General features: G+C 37.4%; 1 protein-coding gene across 4 annotated transcripts in view; it reads right to left on the bottom strand.

The window, feature by feature from the left end:
• The window catches only part of Tpr (translocated promoter region, nuclear basket protein), a 51,853-nt gene that overhangs the window by 208 nt on the left and 30,881 nt on the right, over nucleotides 1–20,764 (bottom strand). For 3 of the 4 annotated variants that reach the window (XM_052200567.1, XM_052200569.1, XM_052200570.1), the window contains 21 exons: nucleotides 19,756–19,886; nucleotides 19,416–19,626; nucleotides 18,228–18,371; nucleotides 17,853–18,051; nucleotides 16,412–16,617; nucleotides 16,146–16,207; nucleotides 14,984–15,192; nucleotides 12,999–13,274; nucleotides 12,023–12,171; nucleotides 11,501–11,584; nucleotides 9,860–10,054; nucleotides 8,740–8,871; nucleotides 8,410–8,500; nucleotides 6,788–6,972; nucleotides 6,042–6,110; nucleotides 5,869–5,963; nucleotides 4,320–4,426; nucleotides 2,810–2,905; nucleotides 2,541–2,697; nucleotides 1,050–1,168; nucleotides 491–586 (listed from right to left, as the gene is read on the bottom strand). In XM_052200567.1, coding sequence (XP_052056527.1) covers nucleotides 491–586; nucleotides 1,050–1,168; nucleotides 2,541–2,697; nucleotides 2,810–2,905; nucleotides 4,320–4,426; nucleotides 5,869–5,963; nucleotides 6,042–6,110; nucleotides 6,788–6,972; nucleotides 8,410–8,500; nucleotides 8,740–8,871; nucleotides 9,860–10,054; nucleotides 11,501–11,584; nucleotides 12,023–12,171; nucleotides 12,999–13,274; nucleotides 14,984–15,192; nucleotides 16,146–16,207; nucleotides 16,412–16,617; nucleotides 17,853–18,051; nucleotides 18,228–18,371; nucleotides 19,416–19,626; nucleotides 19,756–19,886 — 3,013 coding nt within the window. The remainder of the gene's footprint in view (nucleotides 1–490; nucleotides 587–1,049; nucleotides 1,169–2,540; nucleotides 2,698–2,809; nucleotides 2,906–4,319; nucleotides 4,427–5,868; nucleotides 5,964–6,041; nucleotides 6,111–6,787; nucleotides 6,973–8,409; nucleotides 8,501–8,739; nucleotides 8,872–9,859; nucleotides 10,055–11,500; nucleotides 11,585–12,022; nucleotides 12,172–12,998; nucleotides 13,275–14,983; nucleotides 15,193–16,145; nucleotides 16,208–16,411; nucleotides 16,618–17,852; nucleotides 18,052–18,227; nucleotides 18,372–19,415; nucleotides 19,627–19,755; nucleotides 19,887–20,764) is intronic. The other variant, XM_052200568.1, reaches the window with a different exon arrangement.

The raw sequence follows: 20,764 nt of genomic DNA, 5'->3' as shown, positions 1-20,764 counted from the left end.
GGAAATAATAAAATTCATGTTCAGTAGAAATATATAAGATATGGATATAAAAAGATATTCTCCATGTTAATTGGTAATTATATAAATAGGTTACTAGATTTATAATGTTAATCCCATCTAATGAGTTATTTTGGAGAATGTGAAAATACTAAAATGTTCTATTTCTTTTAGTAGTTACAATAGCCACAAAACTTTCATTGCAGGAAAAAAAAATACTTAACACTGAAAGAATACAGGTAGAGTTACTATGAATGCACAGCATGCTAACACTTGATTTTCCAAAATTTTTTTTGATCTAATGAAAGAAAACACACCAATTTTAAGAACACATTCATTTTGTAACTATAACAAACTGCCTAAAAGAAGTTTTCTGGTTAAGTGTCACATGATCAACATGTAATCATAACTCAATCCTTAGATTTACCTTAGGAACTTGATACACACAGGCTATTATCCCACATACCAAGTGAACAGTATGCCAGAAACTTACCTCTTTGTCGGTTAAACTGACGACCTCGAACACCCTGTCTTAAGGTTGTCTGAAGTCTTACTCGTCTGAAAGGCTTTGGTTGACTACTACTGGTATCTAAAGAAAGCATCATGACATATGGAAAGCAAGTTAAAAAACCAGGAAAGCAGCTATAATTATTAAATCAACATAGACAAATGTGCCATTTGTTTTCCACATTCAAATCTGCTTCTAAGAGTGTGAAGCTACGCAATCACACAAGCTCACACAAACTTTATTTGGAGAAAAAAAATTGAGTTTATTTATTCAATTCCTTGACTAATTTAGGAGGTTTTTATTTAAGGCAACTACTCAGGTGGACACAGGTGCCAGAGACAAGAGAACAAATGTGGCAACACAGAATCAGGTCCTGAGAAGACAGAATATTGTAACATACCTGACTCGGAGCTTTGTCTAATACCTCCAATGTAATCATTACCAAATCCTGCAGTTGAAATTTAAGTAAACTTGCCATAGCCACACATGTATATTTTGTATAGACGAGGGCAAGGCACACGAGCTGCATGGAGACAGTGCTTACCTACGGAGGAGCTGGACGGAGGGTCTTGGCTGGTGGAGGGAAGATCTGATTCATCAGATGCCTGGACAGGCTCCTCTTCCTGCTGGCTGTCGATTTCTAGGCCTGCCTCTGAACTAATACTAGGAAATACATACAGATTAGAAAATGTAAAGATGATTCTAGAATTTATTTTAAATGTTCCTAAGTTCTTTTTATTTTATAACTACTTTCAGAGTTCTAGTTAACTAAGAATTAGAATCAGTTACAGGTTGTCGAGTGTGTTTATTTTTTAATGATAAGGTGGAGCAGGGGAAAGGGATGAGCTGTTTTTCCTTCACCCCTTTTTGATATTCACCAATTTTACTTTCTGTTTTACCACTGTTTTAACAGCCCTTCTTTTTCCATTTGACAAGATGTTTATTATGATCTTGACACTCACAGGAATGTTAGACTTTGATAAACTCCCAAACATAACTAGTAACAATAGATCAGTAAGTCACCCAGAGTACTAACCCAGACCTAACAAGCTATGGGCATAGAGTTTCTAGCTCAGCGGCTATATTTTCATCTTTCTCCTTTTAAGAAGCACAGGACAGTAGATAGTAAAAAACCTGATTCTGACCTAATCTTTACTTTTTTTAAAAATCATCTGCAAATATTAGTGCAGTTACTAGTAACAACTTACCTGAGACCCCTAAGGCTGCAAGATAGGGACATGTAATAACATGGGACTGAGGTTAAGACTTTAATTCTCACTGAGCTGGTTGCCACTAGAATAGTCTAAGCACATTATTGCTAACATCTCTGAACTTAATTTCTATGATGGGAAGTAATACATTTTAATTTTAGGAAGAGTGTGTGGATTAGAACGACAAATGTAAAGTGACCTGAAAATATATATATAATTAGCTTGTAACTTCCCCTCAATTAAACACTGACATTAAAGAATACAAACAGACTACGCTTACGAAGCATTGCCAAATTGCATCAAGTCCTTGAGCTCTGAAATCTGTGTTCTACTTCCCAACCACTAAACTGTACAAACTTCTTAGTTTATAAGAATTAAGATCCCAGGTTTGAGATTTAACTCAAAACTATTGCTTATGGGCTTTTTCTAGCAAATTATTTCTGTTTCCTTAGGAAACAAAACAAAACAAAATTTTCAATGTTTTCTAAACTGCCTCTCTCAGAGTAACCCTAAATTCTGTTGTTTTTTGTTTTTCCCCCAAGACAGGGTTTCTCTGTGTAGCCTTGGCTGTCCTCGAACTCAGAAATCCACCTGCCTCTACCTCCCAAGTGATGGGATTAAAAGGCGTGAGCAACCACCGCCCGGCTGTAACCCTAAATTCCGAAGCTGGTTAGTTCTGAATGCAAGGTAGCTTTTCTAAATCTGTGCTTTGGCTTTTCCATGGGGCATGATAGCATTGAAACAGATTTTGATATATTTTCTTACTAAAACAATTAGAACATAATGAACCTACAGCAAACAAAAACCACACAATAAAATCGTACCCTTCAGACTCCGCCTCTACAAATACTTCATCTCCGTCGTCACCTGCTGCTGTTTCATTTGTCGTGGATAAAGTGCCTGTAGATGTTGTCACCATCGGAACAGACTGAGAGGCATGTTCTGAAGCATCAGAGGTGGCACTCTCAGTAAACACAGTCACTTAAAAAGAAGAACAAATAACTTTACCTCTGTTCATTAATTCTGAGCCAGAAGAGGTTTCAAGGTGTTCTATGTCACCAATAAAACAAAATGCCCTCTGTCTGGCACCAACCTGGGGCTGCTACTTGGAGAGGTGTAGTGGGAACGCTGCGGCCACCAGACTCTTCCTCATGAGCCAGAAAGAGGGGTGTTTCATACATTCCTAAACCTAGAGAAAAATTAAGTATCAGTGAATGATGAAAGAACATAAAAATGCCTCAGAAAAGAATTAGTACAAAGTGTACAATTTTCTTGAAGCTCAGAATGTAGTTGGCTCTATCAAGCAAAAATCAAGTTCCTCAGTGCATATTCAACACATCTTTTAAATTCTTTAACACTAATTAAAGCATCCCTAAATAACTGCTAATTTTATGGAATATCCAAATATGAACAAGTCCTATGTTGAAATCTATTCCTCACTTAACTGCCAACTCTTTCTGCTAAAGAAACTTAATTAAACTTCCCCCACCATTACAAATCAACTTAGTAGTGGCTTATTAGCCTTTTCTATTCACTTGCAAAATGCTAGTTTCCCAGAAATATTTCACCTGTGGACTAAATGGTAATTAGTTCTACAAATTGCATTATTCACATACAAGTATCATCTACCACTACTACTTAATTTTATGTCTCAAATTGTATGTATGTATGTATGTATGTATGTATGTATGTATGTATGTATGTATGTATTCATTTATTTATTTATTGGATTTGGTTTTTTTTTGAGACATGGTTTCTCTGTGTAGCCCTGGCTGTCCTGGAACTCACTCTGTAGACCAGGCTGGCCTCGAACTCAGAAATCCGCCTGCCTTTGCCTCCCAGAGTGCTGTGATTACAGGCGTGCGCCACCACCGCCAGGCCTCAAACTTTATTTTTAAGATGAATGTTGCTAGGGAAAAATCTAATTAGTCATATATTTAATTAGGTATGCCACAACTCTCAAATTGTAAGCAAAAAGTACACTGTACTCCTAAATTTGAAAACAGCTAGCATTTCTTAGCAGTATTTATTGGTTCAACATAAATTATGTGGAGACTTGAATGAGAATGGCCCCCATAGACTCCTGTGCATGAGTGCGTGGTCCGCAGATAGCTGAACTGTCTGGGAAGGATTAGGAGGTACAGCCGTGTAGGACAAGGTATGAGGAGGTGTGTGACTGGGGCTGGGCTTTGAGGTTTCAAAAGCACATACCAAGCCCAGTGTTCCCCGACTCCCTTGTAGAATAGAATGTAAAGCTCTCAGCTACTTTTCCACTACCATGTCTGCCTGCCACAGTAATGAACTAATTGTCTAAAACTAAGCAAACCAACTGAATGTCCTTTTTAAAAAAATAAGTTGCCTTTGTCATGGTGTTTCATTACAGCAATAAAACAGTAACTAAGACAATAAAGAAATATAAAAGTCAGTCTTCAGGCTAAAGGAACTAGAACCTTGCTGAAAAGGTATTTATTAGAAAAGGCAATGCAACTGCAGTAACTATAAATTAGGGCGGGATTATATAGACAGCAGCTGAAGAAAATCAGCATACTAACTCCTACCTAGTGTACACACTTAGGAATCCCCTGGCTTTTGGCTATTTTTACCTCCTTGAGAAGCAAGTTGGCCAAGATCAGAGTGACTGGAACTTGTCTGTGGCATGTCTTCAGGTGGCCCAAACCGGAATCTAGGAACACCAGCAACCTGTGGGGAACTAAATGGACAAAAATTATTAATTTGATGGGAAATTTAATGCTGCCTGTTGAAACCATAAGGGGATAAGGTTGTTTAAAAAAAAAAAAAAACAATAAACAGGGAAGGAAACAATGAAAATAATAAATCAATAAAGGGTTTCTTGCAAAGATATTGTCAATGTAGTAATGTGAATAACTTATATTTAACTTTTAGCTTCCCTGAATTATGCTGTTTTTCAACTAGTTTGAAACAGACCCAGGCAACATGAAGTCTAACAAAAGGAAGCTTTTCTTTCTTTTTTTTTTTAAATTTCAGTTTTCACTTTTTAGTAATACAAAATAAGTTACTCTAGCCTATTCTAAGTTCAAAATTTAGCTCTAAGATTTAGAAAAATCCTACCAACAGATGACTAGATGACTGTTCCCACATCCTACCAAGAATATCATGTATCCCAATGCTTTCACTCTAAAGTATACTTTTAGCTAAAGCCTTTCCCTTCAGGTTGATTTTCAAACAGAACCTTGAGCACCCATCCTGTACTATGCCTCTAATTTCCAGGCTGTTTATTTGGCCCCAAATCTCAAGTGGTTTTATGAAAAACTCTGATTTTTTTCATAAAAGCTCCATGTTGCAGAACTGGTTGCTTAAATTGGTGACATTAGGATCAGTAGAGTGGAATGTCATAGAGGCAACACTAGCATCTATCATCAGAGTTATAAGGATTAAATAATACATAGAAATTCGAAGTAATCATTAGAAAATGTAAATTAATAAGTGCTCACTTATTAGTTGTTGGAATAATTACTTCATTTGGCTTAATGATATCATCAGTTACACTGCCACACTCCTAGCCTGTTGCATTACAGATGGTTACTCATACCCTGAGCTTCTACAATAAACCACTTATCATGATCACTTTAATAACCAACACCATCCCCAGCATTTACTTATATGTGTCAGGTAATATCTAAACATGTAAGCACAACTGTATTATCAGTAAAATGAGATTACATTTTACTGTTACATTCCTAACAGAAGGGACAGCACAGAGCCTGTATTGTGAGGATACATTCTGATTGTAGACCACTCCCCCCAAAGCCAGGGTTTCTCTGTGTCGCTCTGGCCGTCCTGGAACTCACTCTGTAGACCAGGCTGGTCTCGAACTGAGAAATCCGCCTCTGCCTCCCAGAGTGCTGGGATTAAAGGCGTGTGCCACCACCGCCCATCTAGAAACCACCTTAAGCACTATAATACTGTCTTGTTAGTAGGTATATATTTTATTCACCCTATATAGTCTTACTCAACACTTTTTCATGATCCTCTTATTACATGTACAGATTAATGGACATGTAGGGTGGGATTCTACAAATAACACATCCAAAAAAAAAAAAAAAAACCAATTTATGAGGTAAAGAGAAATCAGCTAACAAGTTACCAAGCATTCTCATTTCATCAACTTACTGAATAGCTTCAGCAAACCCATCAGTGCGATGTGGCACCACGAGCGTTGGGGTACTTGGAACTGTTCTGTCTTCATCATCAAAAAAGTGTTGTTGCTGAAATATAGAACACAGTATTTAACAAGCCCAACCACACATATTTGAATTACTCACATATGATGGGTAGATACTTACCATGCCACCTATTCCTGGAGTCAACTGAAGTCCACGCCCTACAGACTGCCTCCGGGTCATCTGAATTCTCTGTGTTGGAAAAAGAATTTTATTTGCTTTAAAGATTTAAGCAATAAAACAAACATCAAAGATATAGTTTATTACTTTTGTAATAACTAATTTTAGAAGATTTGTAATTAACAGGACATTTCTAAATTGCTAATATATCTATTATAAATAAATTTCCACTACTTTTATTATTATATATAATGGTTGGTTTTCAATACACTCATCATGTCAGGAGTAAGAACCAAGCCAGATAAATGAACTTACTCTATGCTGAATACATAGGATCATTAATTAACTAAGTAGAAAAATTTGATTATAAATGTGAAAAAAAATTAGGTAGAATAACAAAAAAAAAATACATGAACCTTAAGAAATGTTCAAAACAAATGTTACTAAGCTAGCAAAATATATTTTACATTAAATAAAATTTAAGAAATTTTAAGCCTTTAATAACAACAAGCAGCAATTAATTTGCCAGGACTATAATCACTTTAATATACAATTTTTAGAAAGTTGTGTCTTCAAATGCCAAATCATTTTAGAAACTGGAGATTAGCTTCAACTAAAAGTAATATCTTACAACATGTCAAAACATTAAAATTCTAATATTTGGGGGGAAAAAAGGAAGGAAGAAAATTCCACGTCATGGAAAAGAGATTTCACAAGTGCCTTTTTCAGAATCTGGTTTCTTTTAATACCTGAACTGGTGGTCCCAGCTCCTGAGGTGGGGCGTGAATGGTCAGGCGTGGGGGAAGAGGATGGGGGGGGCGCCTTGGTGATTGTGGTGCTTGTGGGGTCTGTCTCTCAGACGCTGATGTGGGCTGCTGCTCTCTAGCAACCTCCTGAGAGAAAGAAGACTCTGCTGCACTTGTATTTCCTTCACCTACGGAAGAAAGACTTCAGTTTAAAACCAAGCCCAGACTATGAAATTACATGGCCTTAACCTCCAATCTGTTTTTCTTGTAGCAGAGTCCAGGCTCTTTTCAAACTTGCTATGCAGCAGGCTGGCCTTGATTGAACTCCAGCTCCTCCTACCTGCCAAGTACTGGGATTACACACACATCCCCGTCTCACTCTGGATGGTAAACAAATAGGCAAGTAAGTACTCTCCCTTCAAGACTCAAGCGACAGATGTAAGCACTTTGCCCGACATGATCAAGCTGATATTTACTGCATTTTGGCTTATGCTACTTCTCTTAAATATTTAAGTGTGCTTATGTGTGCCTGTGTGCCTATGGAAGCTGGAAGAGAGTGGAGCATGTGTTACAGGTGGCTATATACCACCTAATACAGGAACCAAACTCAGATCTATTGACAGCAATGCCTGCTCTTCACCACTGAATTCTCTCTCTAGTCGAATATTATTCTTCATCATTGTACAAACTACTTAACTCTTTCTAGAGAAACAGCACATCAATCAATCAAGGTGACTAAGGAAAAGCTTTAAATTCCAATTGCTACTCAGGTGTCTAGATCGTCTGTTCTCTAAGAAATGTAGGATACCAGAGAATAGATTATAAATCTGATGTAGAATCAGAACCTTGTCCTGACAGTTGGTATTTAAAACACTTCACTTTTCCATAATCCAAATTATTAACTTAAATTTAGTTAAAGAATTCAGGATGGATAAAACTAGTCACAAAGAAAAAGAAATTTTTATTTCCTGTGTTTGAGCTTTTTGCCTGCATGTATGTCTGTGTACTACTATATGCACACCTGGTGTCTACAGAGGCCGTAAGAGGGTGCCAGGTTGCCTGGAGGTGGAATTACTGTGGCTTCCACATGAGTGCTGGCATCTGAATCTGGTGCCTTTTCAAGAGCAGCCAAGTGCTCTTAAATACTGAACCATCTCTCTAGGCCTGTAAACAACTGGAAAATGGACCAACTTTAACCTTAGTTTTACTTAGACTACTAGACTTAATTTTGCTCGATTACAAAAATGCCCACTCCTCTCCTCAAGAAGTCTTACAGAATATAAGTATGTGTTATATTTGGGAAAAATGGCTAAGAATGTCTTTTCCAAAAAAACTTTCAATGATAGTATCTAAAGATACACCTACACACAAATTTTAAAACATGGTTTTGGTTGGACTGACCTCTGCTAGCTGTGAGTTGCTACCCATCCCTGCTTTAATTAACCCAAATGGTGTTGTGCTACATTAGAGAGTCCAAGATCAATGAGGCAGACAGATAGTATAATGGCATCTAATAGGCCACATCAGGAGGGCAGAAAACTGTTAATCAGACCCCGTCCTGCTAGCAGTTTACTAGCTTGTACCACATCAGAAGTCCAACTCTCTCCGGAGACCAAAGCTCTTACCACTGTTTTGAGAATCAGCAGCTCTCTGATTACTTTCAGCTCCACCCATACTTTCTTCTGTTTCTGTACCTGGATCAGTCCCTTCACCACCCTAAGAACAAAATGTAATGACTGAAGCAAATCAAATGACTAGGGTACCAAAAAGCCACACCAAATGATTAAAAGCAAACAAACCAGAGGAAAACCAAACCAAGCAAGCCAAACAAACAAAACTCCAACGGTATGAAGACTTTTATTATCCTGGTAACACAAGCTTTTCTATATGACAGGAAAACAGCAAGCTTTCTAAGCACAGCTCTTAAGGAGACAGTCCCAATGCTAACCAGTTACCTCAGCATCATCAGCTTCATATCCATCATTACCATCTGCACTACCAGTTCCTTCATTACTATCTTCACCCTCATCTCCCATCCCCGTGTCATCTTCTTCATCATCATCATCATCTTCATCTTCTTCATAATCCTAGAAGAAGACGTCCGAGTGTCAATACAGTGCACGCCCACTCCCTTTGTACATCTTAACAGCTCCTTTAAACGACTTAGTTTTGACGGTTCCACAGCAAAGAAAAAAAACTGTAACATTTTAAAGAAAGAAACAGTGGTTGATTCTGAACCGTTTACATAAAATTGTGCAAAAGTAATAGTCTATCAAACATCAAGTGTTAACTTTATTTTTATCCAAATGTGATACTAAAGAATAAAATCAAACCATACTAGTTTTAAAAATGTGTTTTTGACAAAAGAATCCGAAGAAATATAGAGTTAAATCCCAAAGTGAAAAAAAATATCAAATTCTCCGTAAAACTCACCTGATATAGGTGATGGCCTAATTACTTTGGAAATGGTACAGGGTGCCAAAAGGAAAAACAAACAAATAAAACAACCACTAACTCCTGTTTCTTCTTTATTTCCAGAAACAAGAGCATGGATCATCAGGTTCATATAGCCATTTTTTATTAAGACTAAAGATGAAATCTGAAACAAATCCTAAGTAGTACAGCAATCATTTACAAACAAGCTGGGCAGGCCATACATTCCTATAATCCCAGCATTCAACAGACTGAAGCAGAAGTTTTAGGACCTCCTAGCAAGCTTGGGCTATATACCAAGATCCTATCTCCAATAAGTAACAAGATAATGCTGCCAAAAGAAGGTAAACAAAATGTTTAAAAACTGATGATCCATCATTGGCTTTTTACTTCTAACACACAAGCCTACACTCCTGGATGAATCTGTATAAAAGAAGAACCTGATAACCTACTAAAACTGACTGGGAATGAGAATTGGAAGGACCCAAGACTTAAAGCACTAAGGTTAAAACCAGCACACAGTAAAGGTAAGAGGATTCAGAGCTCAAGGCCAACATGCAGTGCACTGGCTTTGAGCCCTAGCTCTGGAAGGGAGCAGAGGAAAGGCTGATAAATACTTGATCTTTTCAATGCTAAACTCACTTCATGTTCTCCGTCATTTTCTTCATCATCATCTTCATCATCACTGTCAATTACAATTACATCATCTCCTTTGCCTTGACCATCTTGAGAGGAAGTAGTCTGCTGATCTGATTGAAGTGGTCCAAGATCAATTTGTAGAGATTGTGACGTTTCTTCACTGTCTTCCATTGGTGTATACTCTCCCTGGGTGACTCCCTTTAAAAGTTAAAAATGTTCTTTACCCAAACTAGAAATAATCTGGATACATAAGGAATAAAGTAAAATATTTATATTGTTTTAAAATCAAAAACAAAAGTATTAATGTTACCCTATTACACTGATTATGTTTTGAAACACTGCAATATACACATAAGCTTACTATCTGCATCCTGAAAACTGGAACCTAAAACTTTCTGAACACTCACATAACAATGAAAGAAGCAGAGGTGGAGTAGGAAGGGATTATGGAGCAGGAATATACAGCAATAGAGCAAGTAAGTAAGTGAGTAAATAAAAGAATATCTCACAAGGTCACACCTATGGGAAATGAAACTACAGGCAAGTGATGACAGCTGAGAGGTAGAGTTAGTCTATTCCTGGGATGAGCACACACCTGTTGTCCAATATACAGAAAACCTTGAAGCCATACACACACAGACACACACAGACACACACCCACAGACCCAGTAGGTTTTATTTCTGTATTTGTATACACATGCATGTATGCATACATACATACATACATACATACATACATAGAACATATAATATAAACAGGGTGATAGGGGAGGGAAGGGGCACATGGAAGGAGTTAGAGGAGCTGAAGAAAGCTTAGAGTGATATCATTATGTTTTAATTAAAAAATAAAAGAATTAAAATAAAAAGTAATTTATAGATGGTTAACCCTTTCAGTCTAAACGTGGTAAAGACTGGCATAGAACAAAGCTCTGCACTCTAAAGATCAGGCTCCTTCTCAGGAGTACAGCTCAATATGTAAGCCAAGGCACCAGAAGTGCTCAGCATATGAAGTGCTCAAGCCTTAACTCCTTAGAAGAACTTCAGTCTAAACCGACAGTAACGAGCGCCCCCATATGGTGCTCTTTGCTGGTCTCTAGATAGATACTCCAAAGACTGCATGAAATGCTCTTGGTACTGGATAAGGGATATTCAATACTCAGTATATGCTAGATACTAAAATAATTCTTTGCACAGTTTCCACATTTTGCTTGCTATCAAAATAAACTTGTATTAACAAAAATTTCTGACACTAATTTAAAAATGTACCATTTGGCTTAAGTACTCAGTAAATCTATTTTTTTCAAATGAATCAGTAACATCTATGAGTTAAGAAATGTATGAATGACAACCACAATCAATATAATATAAAACAATATACAATAACAATAAAATCAAAGAAACAAATTTAAGAACCTGTTTTAAAGCACAAAGTGTCAGACAAGTTAGTATTTGCCTGTAATTCCAACACTTAAAAGGCTGTGGCAGGGCTCTTTGAATTTAAGGCTAGCATAGGCTACATGGTAAAAACTTGCCTCAAAAAGCAAAACAAAACAAATTTAAAAATTCAATAGTGTTTCAATATGTCAAAGCCAACTTTAGTTACTAAAACCAATTTATTTTTAATAGTTTTATATTTTTACTCACCTCTCCAATGGAATCTTGAGAATCCTGGTTATAGGCTTGAGTTTCTACCTCTCCATCAGTACTTTCTTCTGCCATAACTTCTTCCTAAGTCATAATAGGTTATTTCTTATTGGATCAGTGAGCTACATGAATCGTAACCGTTCTGCCAGTGTTTCTCTAAAAAGTTTAACCTACGATTCTGTGAAGCTATGCCATCAATGTTTATATGGAAACATACTCAGATAGCATACCTCTTTAATGAACATTGGTGGATATAGACACATAACATTTAGTATGGTTACCTGTGGTTATACAACAGTCTATCATTGAAAAAGAATGCTGGCCTTAATCTTAAACACACATGGCAAGTAATGTTAATGTGCAGAATGCCAATGACTAAACTTCCTTATAAAAACAATTCAATTTGCTATAGTTCAGGAATTTTCAGGATAATCTCCCAAGACTTAATGTGACACTGAGTATGACTGACAGCTAGCCCTTATGCTAGATGCAATGGAGACATGCAGAAGCAGTATGACAGACCTCGGTTCCCACAGGTGTGACCGTCTTCAGCTTCTTCGGGAGAGGCATCTCCACTGTGTCCTCAGAGACTTGGTCTCCTGCTTCCATGGTGCTGTCCTCCTCCTCCTCGCGCGTGCGCTTAGGCAAGGAGGAACTTGGGGTAGCTGAAACTTTCAGATCATACAATTTAAACCTCAAAAGCAGGATCATGGTAACTTCATTTAGACAAACATAATATTTGAACCAGTCTTAAAACTAGAACTTCGTATGACTCATCTGACTCATTATAAGTGTACTGATAAATTGCTATTTACAAAGTTTACATAGGACTTTTCATCAAATTCAGAACTCCATAAAAGAAAAGTCATATTGTATATGCTAAACAATACGAACAGCTTTAGTTTTCAGGATTCACATTAAGTTACATATAATAAATTGGTTATTTTTCCCCTTTAAAGACAGCCCAAAATATCGGGGGCGAGGGGAGTTTTACTTAATGATAAAAACTGACTGAAATTGAACTAAATGTGAATGTTATTTTCTAATAATTTAAATTATTACAATAAATTTAATTTTTAAAGCTACATCAATGTACATTTGAAACTGTTCTTGTAGCTATTGTTTAAATATGATTAAAACTAAATAAAAATATTTGCTTTCTTTACAGTAACACAGGATAGAAAGCAAACTGTTATAGGCAATAGTCAGGATGTCTAAGAAATTTGAAGTATATATGTCTACTGCAGCTTCATTTTAAAAATTAATCTTGCCAGTCTATAAGATGGCTTAGCCATCTTAAGCAATCAGTTAAGAGCATTGGTTGCTCTTCAAGAGGACCCAGGTTCAATCCCCAGTACCCACATGGGGGCTCATGTGGTATCCAGTTCCAGGGGATAAGATGCCCTCCTTTGACCTCTGTGGACACCCGGCATGCACACGGCACCCAAACATACAGACATTAATTCAAACAACAGACAATATTCAAGTGAAACCTTACCAGTGCCAAATACTGCTGTGGATGTAGATGGCCGCTCCACTGGTGAACTTTGTACAACTTCAACTATGTTTGGGGACAACTCTTGGTTTGCAGGCTCAATCTGAGGGTGACTCTGTTGCGTGGGTTGTACAAAAGCTGTGGCCTGTGTTTGCTGCTGTACGGTTAGGATGGGCTGAGAAATGGAGGGCTGAACATTAGGACTAGTAGAACGGACAGATCCACTTGCGCTTCCAAACACTGGAACATGGTCCACAGGCCCTTCTGACTGCATGGCTGCTGAAAGTAATTACAATATTTAGTAAGTATGCCTTCTAATCTACCAAAACTGAGTTATTTTACCCTATTCTTTGACATACATTGTATTAACTGGTTTTCCTATATATCTTACCATTTAATACACAAAAATAATGTGGGCAGAAATTATATATTCTGTATTGTAGTGCCTATGTGTCTAATATAGTAATATGTAATATTTGGTGGGTAAGTACATATTTGAACATGTTGTAGTATTTATTGGTCCAATAAAATAACCAGATGCAGTCAACAGTAAGACGCTAAATGGTGAGAAACCATGCAGTCGTGTGAGCCTGGAGTTCAACCCTACCACCACCCAAAACATCAAAACAAGCTTCTCAGGCCGAAAACACAAGAGGTCAGTTTGGTAGTCTGTTAATCTTTTATTGAATGGTGGATATATATACATTTTTGGAGTGTTTACATTATACTTTGTGTAAGGTTGGTTTTGTGTGTCAACTTGACACAGCCTGGAGTTATCAGAGAAAGGAACTTCCCTTGAGGAGGAAATGCCTCCATGAGATCCTGCTGTGGGGCATTTTCTCAATTAGTGATTAAGGGGGCAGGGCCCATCGTGGGTGGTGCCATCCCTGGGCTGGTAGTCTTGGGTTCTATAAGAGAGCAGGCTGAGCAAGCCAGTAAGAAACATCACTCTATGGCCTCTGCATCAGCTCCTGCTTCCTGACCTGCTTGAGTTCCAGTCCTGACTTCCTTTGGTAATGAACAGCAGTGTGGAAGTGTAAGCTGAATAAACCCTTTCCTCCCCAACTTGCTTCTTGGCCATGAGGTTTTGTGCAGGAATAGAAACCATGACTAAGACACATTGTTTGGAGACATGGTCTTACTGTAGAACTTTGGCTGGCCTTGAACTAGATACCTAGCTGCCTACCTCTGCTTCTGATTGATGAGATAAAAGGTGTATAACACCAACAGTCAATCAGCTACACTGTACATTTACTCAATTCTAACATGTCAAAGTAGTTTAAGATCTTGCAAACATTTTATTGAATATCTACTTTAGAATTAAGGAGAGAGAATAAACAACTAAGAAAACCCAATTCTGTGATTCCCAATCTAGTAGATTAAGAAGATACATGTAAAATCAAGTGCAATGATCGAATTATTACAATTACAACGGGAGCAGAGTAGAGAAAGCATCAAGAAGTACAGGGAGTTTCAGTGAAAGAATGATTATTTGGTCTGAACAAGCAATTTTGTACTATGGTTTTTCAAAATGGATTTTACAGCATTTTTCTTAATCATTAGAAGAGAACATGTGATTCCAGAAAGCAAAGCAATGGATCTTAGGAATATATTTTCCCTCTTTGTTAGCATAAAGAGCAGAAGAGGAGGAGGAAATTTACTATATTTACAATAGTGTCTTGGGCAGCCCTGATGGCACATGCCTGAGGCAGAAAGATCACGTTTGAAGACCAGCCTAGACTCAAAAATAAATAAACAAATAAATGGGGCTGAGAATATAGGCTAGTCAAAAAAAACTTACCTGAGTTTGATGACTATTCAAAAAAAATCAAGTACAAATGTCCTAGGAATCACATACTTGAAAATATTAGCTACTCTTGTCATGACATCTGACTTAAACTTTATATGCTACACTCATCCTTGCAGCTACTCTTATCCTCTCAAATGAAATCTATACAGTCAGCCAATCAGACGTGCACTTCACTCACCTTCCTGTGACTCCACCTGTGTAGTAGGCATTACGGTTGCTGTTGGGGTAGTGGTTGGATTGGTGACAGTTGCAGGTGTAACCATTGGGCGGATACTTGCCCTGGGTGTTGACTTATTCCCAGCCATAGCTGCAGCTGTCACTTTACTTGGAGTAGAAACAACAGGAGTTGGCTTGATATTGGCTGTTGGTGGGTCTGACGTGCTGGCACTTAATGGAAGAAAAATCCAAATTAACCCAGTCAGAATTACATTGATGAGCCCTTGTAAAATCTATGTGCCCTGTGAAAAGCAAGGCATGCCCTTTTAAAAGTGACTGTTCAGTAGGCATTACCTAACACAGTTCAAATCTTACTATTTTCCTGAACTCCATTTTGGATATACTTAGTAGGTTTAAAATAGGTAGTAGTAAAGACAATCACTATAGCTATTTTTTAGGCATGAATTCCTAAAGCTTTTACTAATAAAGGTTTGAATTCAAGCGCTAAAAACTATAGGGCATATTCTAAAGTGGTATAATTTGGCAATATAGAAAAAGCACCTAAATGTTGAGTTGCTTAATCTTTCAACCCCGACCTTAAATTTTTAAAATATTTTATTTTTTATGTGTATGGATGTTTGTCTGCATGTATGTCCAGACATCACGTGTGTGCCTGGTGCCCAGAGACCAGAGGGTGTTGGATCCTCTGGAACTGGGAGTTATGGATGGCTGTGAGATACACGGGTGCTGGGAGTGAAGCCCGAGTCCTCTGAAGTACAGCCAGCTCTTAACTGGAAAGCCATCGTTACTCCAAGCCCAAATTCTAACAGACTCCTAAGTAACCAGGCACTTCCAAATAAAATATACACAGTGGTTTGTCATGTAAGCACAAGCAGCGAGACACCTTATTCGTGGGCTCCTGAGGCTCATCTCTCTGCTCAAGGTGCCGCTCTTGATGCTCTCTGAGCTCTCTCTCTAGACTTCTATAGTTGTCATGAACATGACAAGGAGTGAGTAGGAGCTTATCTTAAAAACCCACCACGAACTAAGCCACAAGGTGTTTCTTTCTTGTCACTAAAGCTTTAGTGTAGGAATGAAAGCATACTGAAAACAAGATTTGAAAACTACATCACACGAGTTTTTTGGAACTTTTAAGGCAGACTATAAAAGAACTAAAAACTCACATTCCTCTTTCACCAGAAGCTGGAGTGGTTTTCAGTGTGATTTGTCTCTGCTGTTCTGGAGCCTATAAAGAAGAAAAGCATTAACTTCTGTGTTTACTACACCCCAAAGTCCACTGAACAAAGAAGTCAGTCTACTTAATTCTTTATTATCAACTGTCTGTATACTTGAAACTTTAGTCCAAATTCTAACAGACTCCTAAGTAACCAGGCACTTCCAAATAAAATATACACAGTGGTTTGTCATGTAAGCACAAGCAGCGAGTCACCTTATTCGTGGGCTCCTGAGGCTCATCTCTCTGCTCAAGGTGCCGCTCTTGATGCTCTCTGAGCTCTCTCTCTAAGCGACTAATCCGACCTTCATACTGGGACTTAAGAGCAGTCATTCGGACATCGAGTTCATCTTTCTGCTGATCTAAAGCTCCATTCCTTTGTTTAAGCTCTTCATTTTCTTTAGTTAGCTGATCTTTCACACCTAAAATAAGCATATAATTATAATCAGACATCAGAAACATTATGCACTTAAATGGAATGTATAGATACTATAAGATTTTGTCCTATGCTATATATTAGTTTTGATATACCCACTACCTATCTCAGTAAGCAAATCTCTAAACATATCTATGTTTATTACTTACTCCAGCATAAAAATACGTAAATTATCCTAAAAAATATAAGTTAATGTGAATTAACTTGTGCAGGAGCTTGTTTATATGTGAATATTATTTGTCACTAGGAATTACAAAACATTCATATCACACAATCTATATAGTATATATTAAAAAAATAGACCAGTGAAGCCAGGTATAGTGGTGCACACCTTTAATCCCAGTACTCAGGAGGCATATCTCTGTGAGTTTGAAGCCAGCCTGGTCTACAAAGCAATTTCTAGGACAGCCAAGGCTGTTTGTTACACAGAGAAACAATTGGTCCCAATCCCCACACCAAAAACAAAACAAAACAAAACAGTACTTTTTTTTGAAGTTGCTATGAAATAACCTTAGAAAGTGTGAAAAATAATCAGACAGTAAAACCAGAGTGACCTGCCATTTAACTGGGAACCTCACGAATGTGATATACTACCTTCTAGGAATGTCCATGGGAGTACTCTACCAAAGGTACAAAAAAGCCCTTAGGCTGGTAAGAAAACATTCTGTGTTGTTTGCAAAGCAGGTAGGCAGAAATCTGGATTTAAAGAATGTCACAGGTAGGACTGTTGCATATGACCAAAAAAGGGGAACAATCCTCCAAGCTAATTACCAGTGGTCTTTATAAGCACAGCAAACACAACATTTGAAAATTATATTTTCTGAGGCTAGAGAGATGGTTTAGTTAAAGAGTACTGGCTGACCTTCTAGGAGTCAAGTTTGATTCCCAATACCTATCTAGTGGCTTGCTTACAACTATCTATAACTCCAGTTCCAGGATATGTAACACTCTCTTTTGGGCTGTGTGGGTACCCGGCACAAATGTGGTACGTATGTACATACATATGTATGTATGTGTCTGCAAATGTATATATGTATGTATATGTCATGCAGGCAAAAAAATTTATACCTATAAAATAAATAAATAAATAAATAAATAAATAAATAAATAAAGCGCTAAAAACTTCTCTGTCTTAAATAAACCTAACAAGTTCAAACACATAAGTGGGTATTGTATAACCAAGTCTCAATGTACTAAGTTGTGGCATTTACATGAAATTACCAGAGAGTTGTGCAATCTTTGATCTGGCTACTGCAATCGCCTTCCATGTTTTCTCGTCCTTTTCATTCATCTGCTGTCGCAGCTGCTCCTCTTTTGTGGTTTTATCCTGGAGGTCCTGACGAAGGCGTGACAGTTCAGACTGAAGCTGCACGGTCTGTTCCTGGAGACTCCTCGCTTCTGTCTCTTTTTCAGATAATGTCTTTTTAAGGAAAAAAAGAAGTATCATGTAACTCGGTCAAATCAGCTCAAGTATGTATTTTATAAAGCATTGGAACACTTTTACAAGCTCTACATGGTAACGGAATGTCGGTGTTTAAACTGGAGGCTTCAGAGAGAATTAGGAACATTTGCCTTCCACAGCCCGCAGATTCCTACCTTCTGCAGATTCTCTACTTGACTCTCAAGTGACTTTGTCTTTGTTTCAGATTGGTTGAGGGTATCTTTGAGCTCCTGCATTTCCTGGACAGAGATGTGCTGTTCCTGATGGTCTCCTGAAGACTGAGTGGAAGTCTCCATAGCCTAAGACGGTGTGTAGGAATAACAACACATTTTTATTTAGTAATTCTACTGCTGCCGGTTAGAGACAATCCTAACTGTACAAAATTACTTATAAGAGCACACTAAAGTGCATTTCTACAAAACAATTTCAGTGTTCAGAGTAGGAAATGAGTTATGGTCATCCATAAAGTAGACCTTAGAGAAGGCACTTTGTAAATGCACTCTGACACAGAACGCACCCCTAATGATGATGTAGATGGAAAAGAGTGACATATATGATAGCATATGTAATGACACACTTGGGAAGTTCTATGCCAAGAAACACACACTAAAGTGCTAACAAGTACAGAAAGGATTAAAAAGTGTTGATAGTTATCATACACAACTCATTTAAAACGATATATGATCTATTAGTTGTAAAAACACATCACTCTGTTCACGTCCTTAGCTTTAATTAACAATGAGCCACTGTGATTGTTAACTCTGGACTGTCAACTAGATCACGGTTGCAGACACTCGAGTGAGACCCCGATATGCCCACCTAGGGAGAACCCGTGAGGAGGGCTTTCTCAGAAAGGATTAATAACCAAGGGGGGAGCTACATCCTGTTCTGTAGTGGGCACCACGGGCTAAATAAGAAAGGAAAGCGAGAAGCCACATGGGCTGAAGCTCCGCCTCCTCTATTTCATGCAGGAGCATGTTCCCATGTTCCTGCCAGACTCAAAAGTCATGCCGTCCCAGCATCGAAGGACTGTATCCCCTAAATACAATGATACTGGGTCACAAGAATGAGAATGAAACTAATACAGTTCTGAAATCAGCTTTGCAAAGAAACAATATTAGCAATATGAAAAGCCAGGCGTGGTAGTGTGCACCTTTAATCCCAGCACCTGGGGGCAACAGCAGGCTGAGTTTCAGGCCAGCCTTCCCTAGAAAAAGACACACTCTCTCTCTCAAAAGGGGGAGGGGGTTAATAGTAACTTGAAGCCAAATAAATGTGAGTTTAGAATAAAAAATCATTTAAGAGTCAAAATTTGGGGTGGGGAATCAATTTCATCAAAATACCTTATTCTGCTGCGCTTTAAGTTCTTCAAACTGAGTCTTGTACCTGCGCCCAATTTTCTTGACTTGAGTGATCGTTTTGACTTTTTCCTGTATATCAATTATTTTGGCATCTAAATCTTTCTGAATGCTTTCCTTTTCAGCTCGTACTTTACTTAAATCTTCCTTCAGACTCTGGATTAAATTCTGGTTGTTAGTCAAGGATGCATTTGATCTTTGAGAAAAAAATGAGAGAAAACATTTCTTAAAAAAACTAAATATATGTTTGTACAATACAAATATATAAAATTTCACCTTAAAACATTGTGCATCACATATATTTTAAAACTTTTGCTCCCAATACCTTGCAATTTCAGCCTTTAGTCTTCCAACTTCTTCATTCAGCTGCTGAATTCTCTTGGTATGAATTTCCTTTTCAGAAAGCAACTTTCGATATTCTTCTGTATCTGGATCTTTCTGCTGATTTATTAGATGCTAGAATAATAGAAATGTATACTTTGTCAGGTTCACTAAACACAAAGTGCTATAATCAATAAAGTGGTCAAAGATCTAGTTTTTTCACATTAACTGTCTTGCATACAAAGTAATAAGTATCAAAACTTACTACTTGAAGCTTTAATTAAGATAGCAAAGTCTAGCCAAGATAGATGGGCAAGAAAACATCAAATTTTATTAACTGTTTATCATTTTTGCAGAGTTGTGAATGTCAATGAATCTTAAGTTTCTCTTTTTTTTCTTTTAACATTTAGTATGTTACTGTGTGTGTGTGAACATGTGTGGAAATCAGCTCACTGGATTAGCTGTAACGGAGTCACTGAAGTAACAGTAATGGAGAAAAATATAGTTTTATAGTCTAAACATTAGTGAGACCATTCTAGATGCCAACTTATTCCACTAATCATGAAAGTTAGGCCAACTTAACAAAATGCTCGTAGGTCTGGTTAGCTTAACTTCCTTTGAGGACTTTTCTCTTTGTGTCTACAAAAAGCACAATGAAGAATAAAAGTGCTTTGAAATTCTAAAATATTTATTTCTTTCTGGGTATCAGAGAAACTGACTTTAATTTCTGTCACCAAACCACTGCTTTGAAGTGTTAAAGTTAAGAAAGTCGCATGCAGGTCACACGCTGTAACTAGTATTTAAGGCACACTTCTCACTAAATGCACTATGCTATATGGTCTCATCCCCAAAGGCCCAGTGAACATGTTTTCTGAAAGTGCTGTAATAAAATATACATGTATTTTTTACACATAAATGTATTTTAGAACTAAAACTAACACTTAGCTACTTAGAACAATAGGAACTCTTAATACTATATAAAACATAAGTGATTTTAAGACAGTGGACTCTGC

This window comes from Apodemus sylvaticus, chromosome 12 (assembly GCF_947179515.1).
Source record: "Apodemus sylvaticus chromosome 12, mApoSyl1.1, whole genome shotgun sequence".
Classification (NCBI taxonomy): domain Eukaryota; kingdom Metazoa; phylum Chordata; class Mammalia; order Rodentia; family Muridae; genus Apodemus; species Apodemus sylvaticus.
Note: the sequence above shows the minus strand (reverse complement) of the source record. Positions and strands in the feature narration are given on the sequence as shown.